The sequence below is a fragment of the Octopus bimaculoides genome, chromosome 24 (assembly GCF_046866305.1).
Source record: "Octopus bimaculoides isolate indiv1 chromosome 24, ASM4686630v1, whole genome shotgun sequence".
Taxonomy (NCBI): Eukaryota; Metazoa; Mollusca; class Cephalopoda; order Octopoda; family Octopodidae; genus Octopus; species Octopus bimaculoides.
Window position 1 is genome coordinate 20700189 of NC_142951.1, and position 22257 is coordinate 20722445.

Consider the following 22257-nt stretch of genomic DNA (forward strand, 5'->3'; position numbering starts at 1 on the left):
AATGAAGTGACACAAGAAATTCCTCCGAATTACGTCACATGTCTGGCTTCAAAGACATCTTGACTTCCTGAAGATTGTCTTGCCACAATGAATAGCTGAGAAACTAATCAATCATGTTGACATTTCTGAAAGTTTCTCCAATTCTGTGTAATACGCGCTTATGTGTGTGTATGTGTGTTTATACATTTACATACACACACAATCACACACACAAGTCTACATACATACATACATACATACATACATACATACATACATACATATACTCAGTATAAAGAAATAAGATTAAATTTCCAACAAGTAGATACCAGTAAATGTATGTAGAATACAAATCCCAGGTAAATCCTCACGTATGACAGGTAAATCCTCACGTATGACAGGTAAATCCAATAACTCTTATGCAGAATTTTAAGAAAATCAGAGTATTAACAACAATCAATGATATGTACAAAGAAAATATCGTTACTTTAGATCACACCTTAAAAATCCAACAATTGTTTCAATTGCATTAAAATATACAAACACACACATATATATATATATTCATACACACACACGCATACATACACACACGCACGCACACACACACACACGCATACACACACACACACATGCGTAATATCAAAATTAATATGCACTAAAATTTATGTCAACACAACATTATCAAGGTAATCTAAATTAGTGTTTAAAGAAGAATATAATATATAAGTGTTGGTATATTGATTCTTCTGCTACTAGCTGGGAATCTAGATTTTATAATCATTCTAATTCCTTTTAAATACAGAAGAAAATGTAATTCTACTAATCTTAGTAAATACATTTGGAATTTAAAGGATAAGAATATTAAATATGACTTAAAGCAGTCCATTATTACTTATGCACCATCGTATAATACTGGTAATTCTATTTGTGATCTTTTCCTCGAAGAATTATATTTGATAATTATTTTAAAATTAATTTTATTAAATTTTAATGGGCACTTAACTTTAAGATGATGCCATAAATTCAGAAAGACATTCAAATATTTCAATTATTAATTATAACAATATTTTAATTAATTGTTATATAATAAGGTTAATTTCTATTAAAGTGCTTAATATAACGAGTAATTAGTTATAGCGATGTAAAGTATCCGAGCTTGGATTAAGTATAACGTAAAATTCTTATCTATAATTTTTATTCTTTAATTATCCACCGAGAGCATCAAGAACTGTATATATTATTAATCATAGTAAGTTTTCAATTATTATATAATAATCTTAATTCATATAAAAGGGTAAAATACAAATAAACAGGTATTTAATTATCTTATCCGTTATTTTTACTTTTTAGTTATCTAGCGTTGTCATCAATAATTGTATATATTATTATTGATTATAATAATTTTTAATCATTATATAATAAGGTTGATTCCTGTGTAAGAGTTTATCATAATGAATAAATAGATATTTGGTTGCCTTTTTTGTAATTTTTATTTTTAAATTATCCAGTGAGATCCTCGGTGGTTGTAAATGTTGAATATAATAATTCTTCAGTTATTATAAAATAAGGCTAATTCCTATAGAAGGTTAATTCCTATTGAATAAATAAATAATTAATTATTGCGATGTAAAGTATATATTTTTATTGAGCATTACGTGGAATTATCATCTGTACTTTTTATTCTTTAATTATCTATTAAGCATAACGTAGAATTCTTGTCTGCAGATTTTGTTCTTTAGATATCCAATGACGTCATCAATTTTAGTAGATAAATATACTCGTTTTCTATGTTAGGTTTTTTAATGTAGATTTCAAATTGTCAAAAAATTTGGAATTAGTATGATACTTTTTATATTTTATTTTTATAAACTAAATTAGTTATTCAATGACGTCGCTCTTAGTTGAATGAATGAATGAATGTCTAAAGTTAAATTTGGTTTGGCGTTTCTTTTTGTTAGCGTTTTTTAAAAGGTAAAATTTTTTCAGATATTCACTAACTATTTCACCAATTTGGATTACTTTCATAACATGTTACGTTGACATAAATTTTCGTACATATTATTAATTTTAATAATATCATGTATATGTGTATGAGTGTGTGTGTGTGTGTATGAATATATATATATATATATATATATATATATATATATATATATATATATATATATATATATATATATATATATATATATATATATATATATATATATATATATATATATAATGCAAGAGAGTTAGGGGTTGAGGATTCAACCCACTAAGGGATGGTATCTATCCAATATATTGCTGGGAGGGTACCCAATTATTGTTACACTAGTGTTATACCAAGTGTAATAAGTGGGTGCGGGTAAAAGGGGGGTTATTTTACCCTAAATTTATATAGCAATAAGAAAATGGAGGAGAATATGCGGTATCCATCGACTTGCAGACAGTGTATTCCATTGAATTTATTTATTTATTTTGTAACTAAAATGACAAAAACCACAATATACAGATGCTTATGACATACCATGTCATATTAACAATTAAGGTTACAAATATAAAGTACATTTAGCAATTGGAGAATATACAGAAACTTACAGAGGTTTCTGCCTAGCTTTGGCATGCCCATTCTATCCCTATAGCTCCTGCGTGCCGGAGTAATTAGCATAAACTCCAGTCACTCCTTATGTCCCACCCGATGTCACTACACCCACCCTCTACCACTCTCTCTCCACGATCCATTCCCCCTCATCCTCACCCACACCCTTCTAGTACTCCAACTCCCTATGTATTTACTTCTTCTCTCTCTCCTCCCAGCCTTCCACTTCCTCTACCACCCCTCCTACATCTAACTCATCCACCCCTCTCCATTTCAGTCTATTGTTACCATTCCTCCTGATCTTCCCCTCTCTGACGCGGAGCGCTCTCTTCTCAGTAAGGGTCTGCGCTTCATCCCCCTCACTCCATCCAATAATGGATTTCAGACCCGTGCTGATATTCATAGTTTTGTGTGCTGCGTCAGGCTATATGCACTATTCCACAACACTCCACCTGCATCTAATGAAGACGACTGCTTCACCGATCAGGGCCGCCGACCATTCCACTGGACGCCAGCTCCCGGCCAGTTCCAAGCAGTTGATTATTTTGCAAGTTGATCATTTTGCAAAGTGATTCCTCAGATGAAAAGATAAAAAAATATTTTCAAAGAACACCCAAGAAAGATATACCTCATAATTGGTGAGCCAATTCCTATAACTGACAGAAGTGGAGAAACTGTTCAAATCTATAGACTTGGAGGATATCATTGCCCTATATTCCTCCGGGATCGATAAAATAATATACCAATCATGTACTGGGATCGAAGCTATCGGCTAACTCAAAATTGCTGCCCTTGTGGCCAAGATTAGAAATCCTGGATCGTTTCTGTTTGGCTGCCACTTTTCAATTTCTTCAACTTTTGCTCCAATTGATTTCATATTTGGTGTATTTGCGTAGTTTTGTAAAATAACCGTTGGCATGAAATTCATTTTTGCCATAAATTGATAAATAAAGTATTAATAGCTTTTAAAGTTTGCAAATTTAGGGTAATTGTAGCCAATCGAAAGCCACAGACATATAGGTGCCTGTTTCCATAGTAACAAACCAAGCTGTTACCAAGCTGGTTGCCCATGTGTTCTTTTTATCGCTTATTAAATGCTTGAAACGCATGAGGTATGAGATGTGCTAAACATAACAGCCAAATAGACCTTAAATTATACGCGAAATTGTTTTTTTGCATAATCGTATGATTTTCCCGTGTGTAGAAAACAAATTCGCAAAAAATTTTTGAAAATTCCAAAAAATAAGAATCGTATGAGTGGTTATATGGCGTGCGTAAATCAGAATTCCACCAATATTTCATTTGTTTACAGTTGACAACATGTGCTGTCACGCACAAAATGACAGCTTCCAAATCCTGTTTTCTGATTGGATAAAAATTATGAAACTTTAAACCTTTGTAATTTTTTTCTGGAAAAAGTGAATTCACCGCTGAAATTCAAGCGTAGAAATTACATCAATACACCAAATTTTATAATTTTCAACAAACTTTAAAATTTCTACGGGTGCAGCCAAAGAGAAAGGATCCGAAATCCTTATTAGATATTATTCCTGCAATGTGGTGAGCTGGCACAATTGTTAGCACGCCGGGCAAAATGCTTCTTCATGTTCTGCGGTCAAATTCCGCTGAGGTCGACTTTTTCTTTCATCTTTTCGGGGGTCGCCAAAATAACTGTCAGTTGAACACTGGGGTCGACGTAATCGACTTACCCTCCCCCAAAATTGCTGGCCTTGTACCAAAATTTAAAACCAATATTATTATTATTAATAATAAGGCGAGATGGCAGAATCGTTAGCACGCTGGGCAAAATGCTTTGCGGCATTTCGTCTGCTTTTACGCTCTTAGTTCAAATGTCGTTGCAATCGATTTTGCCCTTCATCTTTTCGATAATATATGTATCAGTTGAACACTGGGGTCGATGTAATTGACTTACCCTTGCCCCGAAATTTCAGGTCTTGTACCATTAATAGAAACGATTGATATTTCTATAATCGTTATTGTTTGTTGTAGCTATTTTTATGATAATGTTTATTACTGAGATTTTTTAAAGAAAAGAGAGAGAATAGTACACACCAAAATATTTCCTTCTGTTTGTTGCCACCAATCTTCAACAACAAAAATGTCCAGTCTATCACCACAAAAACGAAATTAAAAGGATGGTAGAAACGATGAAAGTTCTTTTGTTTATTGTTATCATAGGTGTATTTGATGTTGAACAGTGATTCTTGTTTGAACCAATGCACGATGAGTAAGCCAAGGCAATTGGCACAAACACTTGCTCCCTTACACCGTGAAATATATGAGACATAGGACCACGAACAAAAATCGCAATTTCCTCAGCTCCATGCGTTTCACGGGAGAGAGGAACTGTAGCTTGTTGTCGATAAGATTTATCAGCTAAGAAAAGACAAAAATATGATAAATAAATAAGTAGAAATGTATAACGAAAAGGAAATCCGAAGGAAGAAAAAGAAAAAAGAAGGGAAATTATCGAAATATGTCTTTATGTTGCTTTCTTTTGAATTGTCATTGTCAGAAAACATTTCCACATTTTAATTTTCTTATTTTTCAAACACATAATGCAATGTGAAGAAGAACATAGGTGTGGTCAGTTATAGCGTTGTCACGGTAAATCCAAAAACGGGGGGTAAAGTGAGATGGCAGGTAAGTTAATAAAATAATGAAGTTAATTAGTTAAATTAAGATTGGTGTTTAGTTAGTAGTCATGCAGATTAGTAGTTGAGTAGAATGAACACATGCTAGCGAGGTACCAAAAAAGCTAAATCTCAAGAGCAGGTGTGTGTGTGTGTAAGAGAGAGAGAGAGAGAGAGAGAGAGAGAGAGATGAGAGAGAGAGAGAGATGAGAGAGAGAGAGGAAGAGAGAGAGAGAGAGAGAGAGAAATAGAGAGAGGAGAGAGAGGAGAGAGAGAGAAAGGAGAGAGAGAGAGAGAGAGAGAGAGAGAGAGAGAGGGCTTCCCGCTGATCAAGGATAAAAAATGTTCCGGCCATGCCTACCAAGACTTTCTTTCAGATGTAGTGTATCTTGGACACATCATATAACGTGGTCTTTCATTTTTTAAGATTGTAGAGTTTAGATATGAAAGTGGTTTGACTGCTATCTCTAGCAGCCCGGTTGTTTTTCCTGTAATAGCTTCAGATAACAGCTAATGAACGGTGGCACGTACGTTGATTACTGACTGGAAATCGGATAAACTCCATACCCGTGGCTTGCTGGCAAACACTGAGTACTGTATCTGAGTGGTTCATATTTGAAAATATACTAAATATATTCCTCTATTTCAGTGGTACAGAAGCTTATTTCTTTTGTTGTTAAATCTCTACAACAACACAATATCTCCCAATGCATTTGTACGCGCAAAAACACTCGCAGCACACACTTACACATACATACAAACACACACCAAGGCATACGGACATAATTGCTCACGTCACGGAAAGAGTTAAGTTAACCAGATTGGTGTCACAGAACAAGGGTACAGGAGGAGGGATCTGTATGAGCACCCCCTACTTACAAAGGGGATAGAAGATGCTCTGCGGTCAGTTTGTGTGAAGCTTGAGGGATTCGGTTGATAAAAGAGGTTATAAATCAAATTATAAAAATAAATAAAATGATAATAATAATAATGATACAATCTATAAAAAGAAGTAATAAGCATAATATTAACTATAAAAACAATAATATAAGTACAAATATTAATAATACAAATATGAATACTAATAATTATAATAACAACAACAAACATAAAAGAGAAAACAATAAAAATATAAAGATAGCTAAGGAAAACAAAGACAAAGTGGATAGTAACGAAAATAGTAAACAACCTAACGTAAATAATTTTAAATTAATGGCAGACTCTAAACAGAAAATAAATATAATGAGGATAACTCTGAAAGCATAGAATACAAGCACAGCTCTATTAGTAAGGAAACAGAGAAAGCTTCTAAAAATAAAACTTTCGATTGCGCCAAAGGAAAATGATGTCCATTAAATTCTTTCTGTAGGGAAAATGGTGTAATATATGGGTGTAAGTTAGTATCTGAGGGACAGGATTACTACTATATAGGTTCAACGGAAAATTATATAAAAAGAAGAATAACTAATCATAAAAACACTTTTAGGGATAGGAAAAAAGAGGTTAGCACTAATCTTAGTAAACTAATTTGGACGATTAAAGATAAAAATAAGGACTATATGCTTAAGTGGGAAATAACGAGCCGAGCAAAATCTTATAGCATTGGAAGCAAAAGATGTGAATTTTGCGTCGAGGAAATTTACCAGATTTTTTACATCAAAACACAAATTAATCAACAAGAGGGAAAGAGGACCCTGTTGTGTTCATAAAGTTATATACACATTCAATAAATTTAAATAGATATCATTAAATAAGCACTGTGTAAATAATACATAATAATACTTAAGAATAGTTCATAAAGTTAAATATATTTTCAATAAATTAAATAGATTTGGTTAAAATAAACACCGTGTATATAACACCCATGAATTGCGCATCTTTACTATAAATTAAATAGACAACTATATATGAACCCAAACTATCAACTAATATATCTGAATAAATAATTATATTTAACGGTAACTAATATAAATTTTCCAAAAAGAAAAGTAAATAATAGTGTCGATATAAAATAGATAAATAAAAGTAACAGTTGGGTACATACTTAGATTTATTTTATCAATAATAAGAGCATAGAGGAATATGTTATGGATATGCTGGCTTAAGTTTGGCCAAAAGGGAGGAATAAGGACAAAGAGAAATGTGTTATGGACATACTGAACAGAGTGAAAGGTAGTGGCTAGCTTGTAAACGGTTAATCGCCACTACCATAAGAGTGAATAGCAACATGGCCTACTTCTTCTGAACTATGTCCACACATACACACATATATATACAGATATATATATACAGATATATATATACAAATATATATATATAAATGTATATATATATGTATATATATATGTATATATATATATATGTATGTATATATATATATATATATATACATATATATATATATATATATATATATATATATATATATATATATATATATATATATATATATATATATATATATATATATATATATTATATATAGGCATATGTATGTATATAAAGCATGAGGAGTGTTCATTTACTTTTCAGATGTCTGTATATATTCATTGAGTGAAATCGTTTTCAGCAATATTCTGGAAGTTTAAAATTTCGAAAAAGTTGATAAATAAGAAAAAGGAAGTTTAAAGTTACATACTTGTGTCGACATCTGTAAGGTTTGCACGTTCAGATTTATAGCCTGGACCATTGCCGTACACTAGAACCGTCATTGGCATTTTATCTGTCGGACCTTTATTAAGAGGATCGTACGGGATTTTATCTTAAATAGAAATATATTATGCAAGAAATTAATAGTGATATTATCTTTATTTTTTATTAAGAAATCATCATCATTATTATTATTATTATGGCCGCCATACTGGGAAGACGTACTAAGTTGGAGCTCCGTAAATTGTAAGTGCTTAATCAAGCATTTCGGCTGGTTGCAGCCCATCCATTGGAAATTTTATTTAACAAGTGTTTTGCTTGCATTGTTTGGATCGTGGCGGTAACATTTTGTGCAATTGCACAATAATGATTGTTTTGCATTTTTGCAATTTTTGTGAAGACAAGATTTTATTCATTTTTTTTTTCAATTTGAAAAAATGTTGGAATTCGAAGAAATAATAATAATCGACTAAGAGCAGCGTCCTGTTGAAACCCCGAAAACAAACGCCACCGAAGGTGAAATGAATTTCTCGCCAAAGAGAAATATAATTTTCTCTTGTTGCTACGACGATAGTAACAAGTGCAAAAGAATTGGCAGCAAAGATGACAACGACGACGACGACGACGATTATAGCAGCAACAACAATGTGAACAGCATTGAGAATCGGTTGAAAACTTCAGTTTTTAGAGAAAAACTTGTGTAAAACACCTTTTTTTCCGATTTCTCGCTTTACGCGGGACTTCTGGGCAAAAACTTATAGTGCATGACCATTCTTGTCACATAAGTAATGTGTGTGTAGAGACATACACAGACATCCCTCGTTTTATATATTTAGATTAGTGGAGAAAAAGTGCAACGACGTTCTTGAGGAGACTTTGGGCGTCGAAGATCAGCTAGCCGCTCTCTTCCGGAGAACTTTTGACCCGAAACCGATGGATAATTTTCCAAAATTTCTGGCCTGGAAGTGCTACCGGGGAGCTTTGCCTATTCAAGATAAACTTTACAGGCACGGAAGTGCGGTCAGCCGAGCATGTCCGAAATGCGCGCAGGACGACGAGACAGTCCTGCATGCACTCGTCCAGTGCCCGCGCTTTGGTGACATGTGGGTTTATGTCGAACACCTGTTGTCGCGTGTGGAACGAATCCGGCTGTTAACTGAATCCATCGTGAAGATCGCCTCGCCACCTTCCTTTAACCGGGAAGGAAAGGCTGTGTTTATATACCGGATGACCATGCAAAAGAGGTTGTATGGTGGACGAGATCAAAGGGGCTGAAGACAAACACTTTTCTCTTCGGCCCATACCTGATGAACTTCTTCAAGTTTCACTTGAAAAGGAAAATAAGGGTAGAAAAGGAAATATTATCTTCTAACTAGTTTGCTGAAAGGGGATGAAAGTGGCGAGAATGGTGCGAGTGAACGGGTCTGCCCTGAGCATACGCCTGTAGTTGAGAAAAAAGGAAAGGAAAAAGGGCACCTGCCCCAAAAGTCAGTTCCATGAGCAGCCCTCGAAAGGATCGCACATTTTTGATTTTTTTTTAGATTTTGTTAGTCTTGTTTACACGCAAAACCCTCACAACACACAAACACACACATTCTTTGTTTATCCTGTACTGTTCATGTTTTTCTTAACCCTTGTGGTTAATAAAGAAACCATCATCATCATCATCATCATCATTATTATTATTATTAATATTATTATTATTATTAAGTAGTAGTAGTAGTAGTAGTAGTAGTAGTAGTAGTAGTAGTAGTAGTAGTAGCAGTAGTAGTAGTAGCAGTCGTAGTAGTAGTAGTAGTTTCGTTTATCATTGTTAAATAAACCTTATTCAGGTTGTGGTGGTGGTGGTGGTGGTGGTGGAGATTGTGGTGGTTATAATGCTGCTACTGCCGCTGATGGTAGTGATGGTGGTGGTGGGGATGATGATGACGATAACGATGATGACGATGATGATGATAACGAGGATGATAATGGTAGTGGTAATGATGATGTTTTCTAGTGCATATTTATTAAATATTTACCAACCTAAGATATTTGTGCCTCTTTCTGGGTAACCAGCAATGTTGAACACATGTGAGTGGTCAGCCGATACTATAATAAGTGTATCCTTTTCATTGGTTATGTCCACACCTTTGGCAACGGCATCATCGAAGCTGCTCAATTCGGACAGCGCCTTTATAGCACTGTTCACATGATGACCATGGTCAATCCTGCCTCCTGAAATAACAATTGTTATGACGATTACGACAACAATGATGATGATGTTAAAATTGAAATAGTCAAGGTGGGAGGCATGGGCGTGGAAAACAATATCAATAATAATGCTGTACAACAAAACTATTATTTTTTATTGATTTATTTATTTTTGTCTTTGGTCAGTAAGTCTTATTTCTTATTTGCTTCAATCTAGAAATCAAAGGAAATGACTATCATGGCCTTCAAACTTTGCTTTTGTCACTTGGACACCAATGTTTTGAAGTTGACCTATTTTCCATTACATTTCAGACAGATTCAGTGTTGAGTTGCTGAAGCAGAAATATCATTATAGCAAATATTCTGCTCAGTAACACAGATTTGCTTGTCAGTTGGTTGACCTTAACTACTTACAATGTGAGCATCTCTGATAATATGCAAGACTGAGACTTAATGAAATAACACAACTCATATTTCAAACACCAAGCACAACAGAACCGCTAATATAACGGGAAACAAGAAGCTAAACCCCATAACAAAACACACTGAAGCTTTACAGCAACAGACGGAGTCTACACTCCCCAAATCCCTGTTGATACTCTTACTGATAATTGGCAAGAAAAACTTCTCTATGGCAAATACCCAAAGAGAGCTAGTAATGCCGATGTTGACAGAGCCTTTACCCATCAATGGTTAGTGTCTTCTGGCTTAAAATCAGAGACAGAAGGGTTTATCATAGCAGCACAAATTCAATGCCTACCTACAAGGAACTACCAAGCCAACATATTAAAGAACGGAGGTAGCTCAACATGTCGTGTATGTAAACAACAAAATGAAACCATTGATCATGTTGTCTCCATGTGCAGTCTTCTTGCACCTACAGAGCATCTCAACAGGCATGATAGAGCAGCACAGTATATTCACTGGGTAATTTGAAAAAAACTTGAACCTGCCCCATGATAAAATTTGGTGGGAACACAAACTACTTTGAGTGCTTGAAAATAATCACTTCTCACTCCTCTTGAACTTCACCGTTCAAACTGACAGAAATATAGATGTGAATAGGTCAGACATTATATTGAAAGACTTCAGACAAAAATCATGCCTCCTCATTGATATGACTGTCCTAATTGACATAAATGTATCTGTCAAGACCTACCAAAAACTGAGCAAGTATAAAGATCTTGAAATAGAAGTTGGTATAATGGGGAACCTCAAGACTAAAAGAATACCTGTTGTCATAGATACATTAGGAATGATAGCAAAAGGGGATGATTCCTACCTATCTCAGATACCAGGAAACCCCAAAATGGCAGAAATTCAAAAGATAGTGCTCATGGGAACTACCCTATCCTACGTAAAATACTGTCTGTGTAATCTCAAAATTTTAAAACAAACTTATAATTTACTTATGTTTCCTTAAACATTCTCTAGAACAATACTATGTGCAAAACCAAATAAACGACACCCGAGGCATAACACCAACATGAACTTCTAACTTGTTATCTCTTGAGGTCTCTAGGTGAGACTTGGAGCCAACTTGTACGAATACAAAGCAAAAGTCAAACATATAACAACAAAAACAACAACAAAAACAACAACAACAACAACAACACCAACAGCAACAGCAACAATAACAACAACAACAACAACAACAACAATAATAATAATAATAATAATAATAATAATAATAATAATAATAATAATGAACCTTGACTAGCAAAATGTCATAAAATGAACCTTGACCAGCAAAATGTCATAAAAGAGTTAGAACCAGCGGAGAGCTACAAATACCTAGGGGTAATTGAAGGGAACAATATCAAGCACTCAGTGATGAGGGAAAGGATCAGAAGAGAATGTTATCGCAGGGTGAGAGCAATACTGAAGACAGAGCTGAACGCGAGAAACAGGATCGAAGCGATCAATGCTCTAGCCATACCAGTCGTGACTTACAGTTTCAACATCGTTAACTGGTCAATTACTGAAATATGTAATGTTGACAGAAAAATACGAAAACTGTTGACAACGCATAGAATGCACCACCCTAAGGCAGATATAGAACGTCTTTATCTGCCAAGAAAAGAGGGAGGCCGAGGACTTCTACAGCTGGCATTATCAATGAAGGTAGCCACAATTGGCCTAGACACCTATCTGAAAAACTCTGAGGACTGGATGCTAAAACTTGTCTTAAAATATGAAAGCAAGAAAGCATCTTACTCAGTAACAAAACAGGCAAAGGAATATCTAAGTGAATTCCAATTGCAACAAATTCAAGAATTAGACGAACTAGAAACACCTGCAGAAAAAGCTAAGCGCTTGAAAACCCGTGCTAAAATTGCTGCCTTAGCTATTATGACTGAAAAATGGCATGGAAAACCTCTCAATGGCAAATACCCAAAGAGAGCGAATAATGCAGATATTGACAAAGCCCTTACCCACCAATGGTTAATGGCCTCTGGCTTGAAATCAGAAACAAAGGGGTTTATCATAGCAGCCCAAGATCAATGCCTACCTACAAAGAACTACCAAGCCAACATATTAAAGAACGGCAGATCCCCATTATGTCGTATATGCCAACAACAAAATGAGACCATCGATCATGTTGTCTCCATGTGCAGTCTGCTTGCGCCTACAGAGTATCTCAACAGACATGATAGAGCTGCACAATATATTCACTGGGTAATATGCAAAAACCTGGACTTGCCCCATGATAAAAACTGGTGGGAACACAAACCACCCCCAGTACTTGAAAATGATCACATTGCACTCCTCTGGAACTTCACCAGTCAAACTGACAGAAAGATAGACGCAATTAGGCCAGACATCATACTGAAAGACTTCAGACAAAAATCATGCCTCCTCATTGATATGACTGTCCCAATCGATATAAACGTATCTGTCAAGACCTACCAAAAACTGAGCAAATATAAAGATCTTGAAATAGAAATTAGCAAAATGTGGAATCTGAAGACGAAAACAATACCTATTGTCATAGGTGCCCTGGGAATGACAGCGAAACGGGCTGATTACTACCTAGCTCAGATACCAGGAAACCCCAAAATGGCTGAAGTTCAAAAGATAGTGCTCATGGGAACTGCCCATATCCTACGTAAAATACTGTCTATGTGATCTCAAATGTTAAAGCAAACAATTTTCTTATGGTTTCTTAAACATTCACGTGAACAAAACTGTACAAATCCAAATATATGGTACCCTAGGCATAACACCTACATGAACTTCTAACTTGTTGTCTCTTGAGGTCTCTGGGTGAGACTTGGATCCAACTTGTACAAATGCAAAACAAAAGTCAAACATAAAATAATAATAATGATAATAATAATAATGATGATAATAATAATAATAATCCGACCAGACATCGGATTATTATGTGATACCAATAGTATTTTGCATCCTTGGAAGTATCAGCACTCAGCTACCAACATGGTTGAAAACGATTGGTGCAAGTGTGAAGGTAGGACAGCTACAAAAATCAGCATTGCTTGGAACTGCAAGAATTCTTGGCAGGGTTCTTGAAGCATGACCAGTAAACAAGTGCCGCCTTAGTCTGCTGACTGTGGACAGCTGACACTTCCCATCATGCTCAGTAAAATAAGCAGCGAGTTTCTATATGAAAATAATAAATATACTCTGCTTCTTTTCTAAAAAGAACAAAGACAGAGCTACAGATCTTAGATCTAGGAAGCTGCACACTATGCACAATGTGTTACACTAAACGTTAGATCGACAGGTTCTACCTACGAATGAGGCAGAGGATCACTAAATGTACAAGAAACCGCTAGGTCTGTAATATTGGGTTTGAAAAACTATGTTGCATGTAGTAAAGGAAGAATACTATCGGTGACCGAAAAGTTACTGAAACAGTAGGAGAATTCGGGAACAGAAGGAAGAACAACAGAACAAGTAATCGAAAAGAGAAAGAATTACAGAGCCAATTCATGCAACCAACCGAATATGTTGGAAATAAAGAATGTTGGTTGTGGCTGATAGAAGAAAACCTGAAAAGAAAATCCCAAACGTTAATATAGCTGAGAGAGCAAACGCGGAATCTGTGGAAAAGAAGACGAAAGTATTAATCATCGTTTAAGTGAATATAGTAAACTACTATAAGAGTATAAGCGTAGACATGATTGTGTAAAAGAAAAAAAGAGTGCATTGACATGTTAACCAAATGTATGGACTGAAAGTATCAGATAAGTGATATGAACATGAGCCAGGAGGTGTGACAGAGAATATTAATTACATGATATTGCAAGATTTCTCCATGAAAGCTGACAAATACTTTTAAATTAAGGAGACCAGATATAGCTGGAAAGGATAAAATAAGCAAACGATGTGAGACCATGAACTTTGCAATACCATATGGTAGTAGAATGGAAACTGGGAAACCTGGAAAATATCAAGATCTTGCCAAAGAGATGAAGAGATTGTGGAAGACAACAATTATTCCTGTGATGTTTGGTGCACTTGGCACAACACTGAAACAGCTACCTAAGGGACTACCTAAGCTGCTTGAGGGTACATATATACTTTTAATGTGTGTGCATATATATTCACGTGTGTGTGTCTATGTCTGTTTAGTTGATGCGATCAGCAGTGTCTTTATGTGTGTGCGTGTGTTTAATTGTGTAGAAAGGTAGAATAGACGATTGGCGATGTGTGTGTGTGTGTGTGTGTGTGTGTGCGTGCGTGCATGCATGTCTGTATATGAGCATGATTGGGCGTGTGAGGTTAGTCAGATGTGTGTGTGTGCACGCTTATAGAAGTGTGTATGTGTGTGTGCTCGTATATGCGCGGGATATAGTTAATAGAAGGTGGGTAGTGAGTTGAAGCCGAACGGCGTATAAGTGAGAGGAGTAAAGATTACATTACGAAATTACCTTCTACCAGCAGGAAGAATCCCAAACTATTTTTGCTGAGAATCTGAATGGCTTTCTCTGTCATCACGGCTAAGCTGGGGTCATCACTGTTCTTTTCCTCTCTTTCAATTTCGTAGTGTAAATGACTTGTCTCAAATAATCCTGGAAACAAACAACATTTAGCAATGATGTTAACAGGGAAACAGGCAGACAAACGAACACACACGCATACATACATTTATACTTATACACGTGAACATTGAATACATATATACATACTGTGTGTATGTAGACAGAAAGAGAGCGATATTCTTTTATTCTTTTATACGTTTCAGCACTAAAGCTGTGCAAGTACATATATATATATATATATATATATATATATATATATATATATATATATATATATATATTTATGTGTGTGTGTATATATATTTATTTGTGTATACATATATATATATATATATATATATATATATATATATATATATATATATATGTATATCTATGTGTGTGTATATATATATATATATATATGTGTGTGTGTGTGTGTGTGTGTGTGTGTGTGTGTGTATCTATGTGTATATATATATATATATATATATATATGTATGTATGTATGTATGTATGTATGTATTTACGTATGCATGTATGTACAGGACAAAATACCACAGGAAGTTTAGCTTCTCCTCAGTTGTCGATTGTTTATTACTACCTACTTCGACCTTTCAGTGACAAGACAGGAAAATTTCATAAGACAACAGCATCCAGAAATTTTAAAAATATAAAATTTATGGAGAGTTAGGGCTTCGAACAAACAATCGACTCCAGAGTGGACGTACAGAGTAAACAATTGATGAAGAGAGACATTATGGGCCGTTAGGCCAAGACGAATTGTAATGGGTAACACCTGGGAGAAATTTTGAAAGGATATAGAATAAATAGAAGAGAAAAAAATATCGAGAGAAATTATGTCCAGCTGGCTGGACGTCCCATATATATATATATAAATATATGTGTGTGTATATATGTGCGTGTATGTATGTATGTGCGTGTGTGTGTGTGTGTGTGTGTGTGTGTGTGTGTGTGTGTGTGTGTGTGTGTGTGTAATATTTTAGACTAATAAATATACGTCAATTAGTGTGATAATGTGCTGAGTAAAGCACTGGCACAGTTTGGGCAACCTGATGTCGGCCGCAGTTGGGGTATATTTCCTTTGGATCTATTTCAGGAATTCCGCAGTATTAATTGAGATAATAATCGATTGAGTAAACTGAAGATGGAATTGGTATAGCTCTTTATTTTGTACGACGATCGTTTCAACCCATCCTACAACTGTCCTTTATGGGTGTTGCATCAATCTTGCAGTCTGAGACACATCAGATACTTCATACATAAAGTGGTGTCTGGCTAAAGATCTTGAGCTTCGGCAGTCATGTTATTTTCCCGCTTCATTTAAGGAATAAGGTATTGCTACGATTGTCTTTATAGTTAAATATCCATAGGAAATAAAATAAAATATATAAAAAATAAAATGAAATATATAACAAAATAAAATAAAATATATATATATAAAATAAAATATATAAACTATAGACACGCGAGTATCTTTAGAATTGTGAGAGTTTTACAAACACAATTATTTACGGTACTAGGCGCATTCCAGAAGCTTTGAAATTTTTGAAGAAGAAGCAGTTGTATATGCCCTACGTCGTTGTAATTTTAATATACCATTACTATACATCGATTAAGGTGACCTGCCAACCTTTGTTATTCCAGATTGAAGGAGACGGCTGTAATACAACCCTACTAAAAACTTTAAAAACCACCCTACTAAACACTGCTTGTCATAACTGACTAGTTTGCAGAATGCAGTTGGGACATTTGCAAGCTTATGTAATGAAGTTTTGTGTTAAAGTGAGCAAAACTGTTAATGTTTCAGGCTGTATATAGATTAATTTTTTCGCTGGCAACAGAAGTCCAAGGACAGAAGGGGTGAGAGACGATGAGAGGCATGGGAGGAAGAAAGACATCAGAACATCAGAGCTGGTTGAGAAAATTAGCGATTTTCGGGATAAAGTGTCTATAAAAACAATGAACATACAGTTTGGAGTTGGTGTGCCAGAAGTACTCATTTTCTTTTCTTTTTTTTTTTTGTAGAATTCTTTCAGCCCCTACTGACATCAAAGGCACCAATATAATTTTTCTTAATCAATAATGCATTATTATCGAAATTTAATGTCGATATTGAGTGTACAATGGTGATGGTTGGCACTTCGTCGCTTACGACGTCGAGGGTTCCAGTTGATCCGATCAACGGAACAGCCTACTCGTGAAATTAACGTGCAAGTGGCTGAGCACTCCACAGACACGTGTACCCTTAACGTAGTTCTCGGGAAGATTAAACGTGACACAGAGTGTGACAAGGCTGGCCCTTTGAAATACAGGCACAACAGAAACAGGAAGAAAGAGTGAGAGAAAGTTGTGGTGGAAGAGTACAGCAGGGTTCGCCACTACCTCCTGCCGGAGCCTCGTAGAGCTTTACGTGTTTTCGCTCAATAAACACTCACAACGCCCGATCTGGGAATCGAAACCGCGATCCTATGACCCCGAATCCGCTGCCTTAACCACTGGGCCATTGCGCCTCCACGTACAATGGTATTAAGCTCACAAAAGTGATTAATTGTACACAAGCGCGCGCGCGACTCTGCGTGTGTGCATGTGTGTGTGTGTGTGTGTGTGTGTGCGTGTAAGGATAACTCAGCAGAGTATATTGGGAAACATATACATGTAAAGTTTCATTAGAAACATCAGAACACTTCCAAGTGGGCTCCACTGGTTGTATGCAACACATCTAGACGATGCTCAATTTCTGAATTTTTCAAATTGTAAAGGTTATTTACGGACACCCTAAGTATATTTTGCTATAGCCTCGGGCTGACCAAAGCCGCGTGAGTGGTTTTGGTAGATTGAAACTTGAAGAACTCCGTCGTATATATACGTGTGTGTGTGAGTGTGTGTGTGAGTGTGTGTGTCTGTGTGTCTGTATGTCTGTGTCTGTGTGTCTGTGTCTGTGTTTGTCCCCCTCCACTGCTTGGCAACCGGTTTTGATGCGTTTATGTCCCCTTAAATTAGCGTTTCCGCGAAAAGACAAGGATAGTATAAATACTAGGTTTTTAAAAAGAAAAATAGAAATCAGTCCTGGGGTCGATTTGTTCGATTAAAACGCTTCAAAACGGTGCTCCAGCATGGCCGCAGTCAAATGACTGATAAAAGTAACTGATATAAAAGATAAAGGAAGACACACACACACACACACAAACGCGCACACACACACACACACACACACACACATACACATAACACACAGATATATGTATGTATGTATCCATGCTTTTTCTTCTTTTTTTATTCTTTACGTTTAAACTTTTCCATTTTTAGCAATTCTCCATATGTGATTTCATTACCGTCAGCATAAAGAGCTTCTTTAACATCTTCAGGTGAAATTTCAAAGTTCAATTCCTTTGCAATGTTTATGATTGTGTCAGTTTCTTTTTGAAGACCTTCATGATTATCAAATTCTTCAAAATTGTCAATTAAGTTGGGGCAGAGATTTTTCCAAATTCCTTTCATGCTCTTTCCGGCGATTTTATCCGATACTTTCTTTATCAATTTTATTGCATCAAGGATGTTGAAACTCTTCCAAAATTCTTGAATCGTTGGACCATTTTCTCTATCAGTTACCTCAATGAGTCTTTCAAAGGTGAAACGGAAATAGTAAGATTTAAACGATGAAATGGCTCCTTGATTCACAGGCTGCAATAAAGATGTTGAATTTGGAGGTAAAAAAAAAACAACATTAATATTTTGATGGTGATGCTTTAAAAATGTAGCATGACTGGAGGCATTATCCATTATCAAAAGAATCTTGAAAGGAATATTTTTATCCTTACAATATCTTTATACTTCGGGAACAAATTGATTAGAAAACCAATCTTCAAATAGAGTCCCTGTCACCCAAGCTTTTTAGTTATGCTTCTAGATTACAGGAAGTTTAGTCTTATCAATTCCTTTTAAAGCATGGGGCTTTTCAGATTGATAAATAAGCATGGGATTGAGTTTGAAGTCCCATTCACAATTTCCTCTCAAAAGCATTGCTATCCTTCTTTTGCAGTAAAAGTCCTTGAAGGCATTCATTTCCAAAATAGGCCCGTCTCATCCACATTAAATATTTGAGACGGTATAAAACCTTCTTCTTCAGTCAAGCCTTCTAATTGGCGAGGAAAAGTTTCTGCAGCTTTTTGATCTGCGCTAGACGATTCTCCGTGGATCTTCACATTGTGTAAATCTGCTGGGTTTTTGAAACGATCGAACCAACCATTGCTCGCTACAAATGTTTCATTTGATCCATCTGATTTATCCTTAAGCGAGTTGAAAAGAGAAATTGCTTTACTGCAAATTATAGCTTGACTAAGTGGCATATGAAGTCTATGAATTTGATCGTTAATCCAAGCTGTAAAAAATTTTTCTGTGCGTGAAATTAAACTTTCATTATCTTTTCTTCATAATCAAGTTGAATTTAGAGAGTGACGTCCTTTAACTTTATTTAAATAATCTTCCCTTTGCTTCAAGATGGTACAAATAGATAAACAGGTGAAAGAGCCATGTCAAATTTGTTTGATAAATCTTTAACAGTTGCACCTTTTTCGTCTTGTTTAATCAATTCGTATTTTACTTCTAAAGTAATTGCCTTACATTTCTTCTTATCCTTGCTTTGTATCTCCGAATTCTTTCTTTTTCAAGCCATCACAAGGATATTGAAAAAAATAAAGACGCGTAAATAATTTTATTTAAATGATGAAAGATAAAATGCGGGCTTGCGTGAAGGAAGTCGGGCAGGCACTGACACACTTGAAATAGAAAAAGCAGTTGCAGGTGATCGTACGAAGTAACAGGTGCTGCCAGACCGGAAGTGACGCTCGTTGCCATGGTAACCAATTTGTTCATTTTCCCTCTACAATTCATAAAGATGGGGTTTCGTAAATTGGGGTTACGTAAAACGAGATATGCTTGTATCAGCCCTTAACGTTGTTTTCACTGTTTAATTTTTCCTGTCTTGGTTTTTGTTTGCTACTTTGGAAGCCTCCGCTTAGCAGGTTAATCCACTTTGCGGGAATAGCTATTCTAAGAGCGCGTTCTGCCTCATCTTCGAAACGCCTAGTTTAGAATAGAGGCAGCTGATGAAGGAAAAGTTCCATAAATAGCTTGTCTGTTTTCCTATGTGTTCATTCTGTTGTCCGCAAAAAAGTCCACGTTTTTTGGCGTCCTGTACCCGGATATGCATCTATACATACATGTAGATGTAGGTATGTACATATATGTATGTATACATGCATATGCTCATATATCATTCGTATTATATATATAAGCTTCAAACTGCAAAATGGTATGATTCTAATTTATTGTGTCTCTTTGCTTCATCTCGAGGCCCTGTTCTTTCCACTTCCCTTCTTTTATTTTATGTATTTGTATTAACTTTGATGAAGCTCCATGTACCAGATCGAATGTGCTATAAAGATGACGAATATTATTTTCGGAATTTTCTTTGTAGGCACCGACTGACATTGGTAGTCGAAACGGCCGTAAGCAATGTTATGTTTTGTATTAAAAAATAATTAACCGATGTCGGTCAATTTGTTTGTTTGTTGATCAAAAGTTTTCTCCATTTTCTGCTTATTTTATATATATATATATAAATTCGATTAGAGGTTGTGTTAACCTCACGAAGGGATGTTTTCACCCAAGGAAATATTGGTTCAATACCTTGTATTTTGGGGAAAATTAATTTCCTTAGAATAATAGGTATAGATATAAAAACATATAGTTTATATTTCTATAAAAGAAGAAAAAGAAAATGAAGATTGGGAAGTTAATAATTGTTTATTATTGAGGGCAAATTAATCATGATAATTAATTTACTGTTAATAATAGACAAAGGAGTGGCTGTGTGGTAAGTAGCTGGCTTCCCAACCATATGGTTACGGGTTCAGTCCCACTGCGTGGCACCTTGGGCAAGTATCTTCTACTATTGCCTCGGGTCGACCAAAGCCTTGTGAATGGATTTTGGTAGACGGAAACTGAAAGAAGCCCCTCGTATATATATATATATATATATATGTGTGTGTGTGTGTGTGTGTGTGTGTGTGTGTGTGTGTGTGTGTGTGTGTGTGTAAGTATTTATGTATATATGTGTGTGCTCGTGTGTCTGTGTTTGTCCCCCCAACATCGCTTGACAACCGATGCTGGTGTGATTACGTCCCCGTAACTAGTGGTTCGGCAAAAGAGACCGATAGAATAAGTACTAAGCTTATAAAGAATAAGTCCTGGGGTCGATTTGCTCGGTTAAAGGCGATGCTGCAGCATGGCCGCAGTCAAATGACTGAAATAAATAACACAATGAAAGAATAAAAGAAATATTAACTTCCCAGTAGTGTCTCGATATACGAGTTAATTTGTTCCCAGAGACCGCTCGTAAAGCGAACATTCGTGAAGCAGACAATAATTTCCTATACAGCAATGTTGTGAATCGTGATTCGTTCCCAGAGAAATACCTTACATATAAAATTTATGATACTCGTAAATAAATGGCAATAAAACAACTGTAGAATGTAAAGAGGAAAGAATGCCAAGATCATTTATAATAAAAGGTATTATCATAATTATTTTCTGAATTACTTTCACTCGCACTAGACTCGCGCACACTATCATTTGCAGACGCGATTGCCGATTCACAGACACTCATAAACGGACTTATAGATTTCTTTTTAAATAAACAAGTGGCTGTGTGGTAAGTAGCTTGCTTACCAACCACATGGTTCCGGGTTCAGTCCCACTGCGTGGCACCTTGGGCAAGTGTCTTCTACTATAGCCTCGGGCTGACCAAACCCTTGTGAGTGGATTTGGTAGACGGAAACTGAAAGAAGCCCGTCGTATATATGTATATATGTATATATATGCATGTGTGTTTGTGTATCTGTGCTTGTCCCCCCAACATCGCTTGACAACCGATGCTGGTGTGTTTACGTCCCCGTAACTTAGCGGTTCGGCAAAAAGAGACCGATAGAATAAGTACTAGGCTTACAAAGAATAAGTCCTGGGGTCGATTTTCTCGACTAAAGGTGGCGCTCCAGCATGGCCGCAGTCAAATGACTGAAACAAGTAAAAGAGTAAAAGAGTAAAAGAGAGTTGTTCGCTTATGAGCTTCCTTTTCACTCTCTATAAATTTCTTGGTAACACGCAGAAGCATTTGTTATGGTAGTGG

At 35.6% G+C, this 22257-nt stretch overlaps 1 protein-coding gene across 8 annotated transcripts in view; it reads right to left on the reverse strand.

The window, feature by feature from the left end:
* LOC106875430 (alkaline phosphatase) overlaps positions 1-22257 on the reverse strand; it is a 204497-nt gene that overhangs the window by 14403 nt on the left and 167837 nt on the right. For 5 of the 8 annotated variants that reach the window (XM_089341195.1, XM_089341190.1, XM_089341191.1 and 2 more), the window contains 3 exons: positions 14958-15098; positions 9892-10083; positions 7856-7978 (listed from right to left, as the gene is read on the reverse strand). In XM_089341195.1, coding sequence (XP_089197321.1) covers positions 7856-7978; positions 9892-10083; positions 14958-15098 — 456 coding nt within the window. Of the gene's footprint in view, positions 1-4631; positions 4961-7855; positions 7979-9891; positions 10084-14957; positions 15099-22257 lie in introns of those variants that run through there. The other 3 variants (XR_016238239.1, XM_089341194.1, XM_089341196.1) reach the window with 3 other exon arrangements.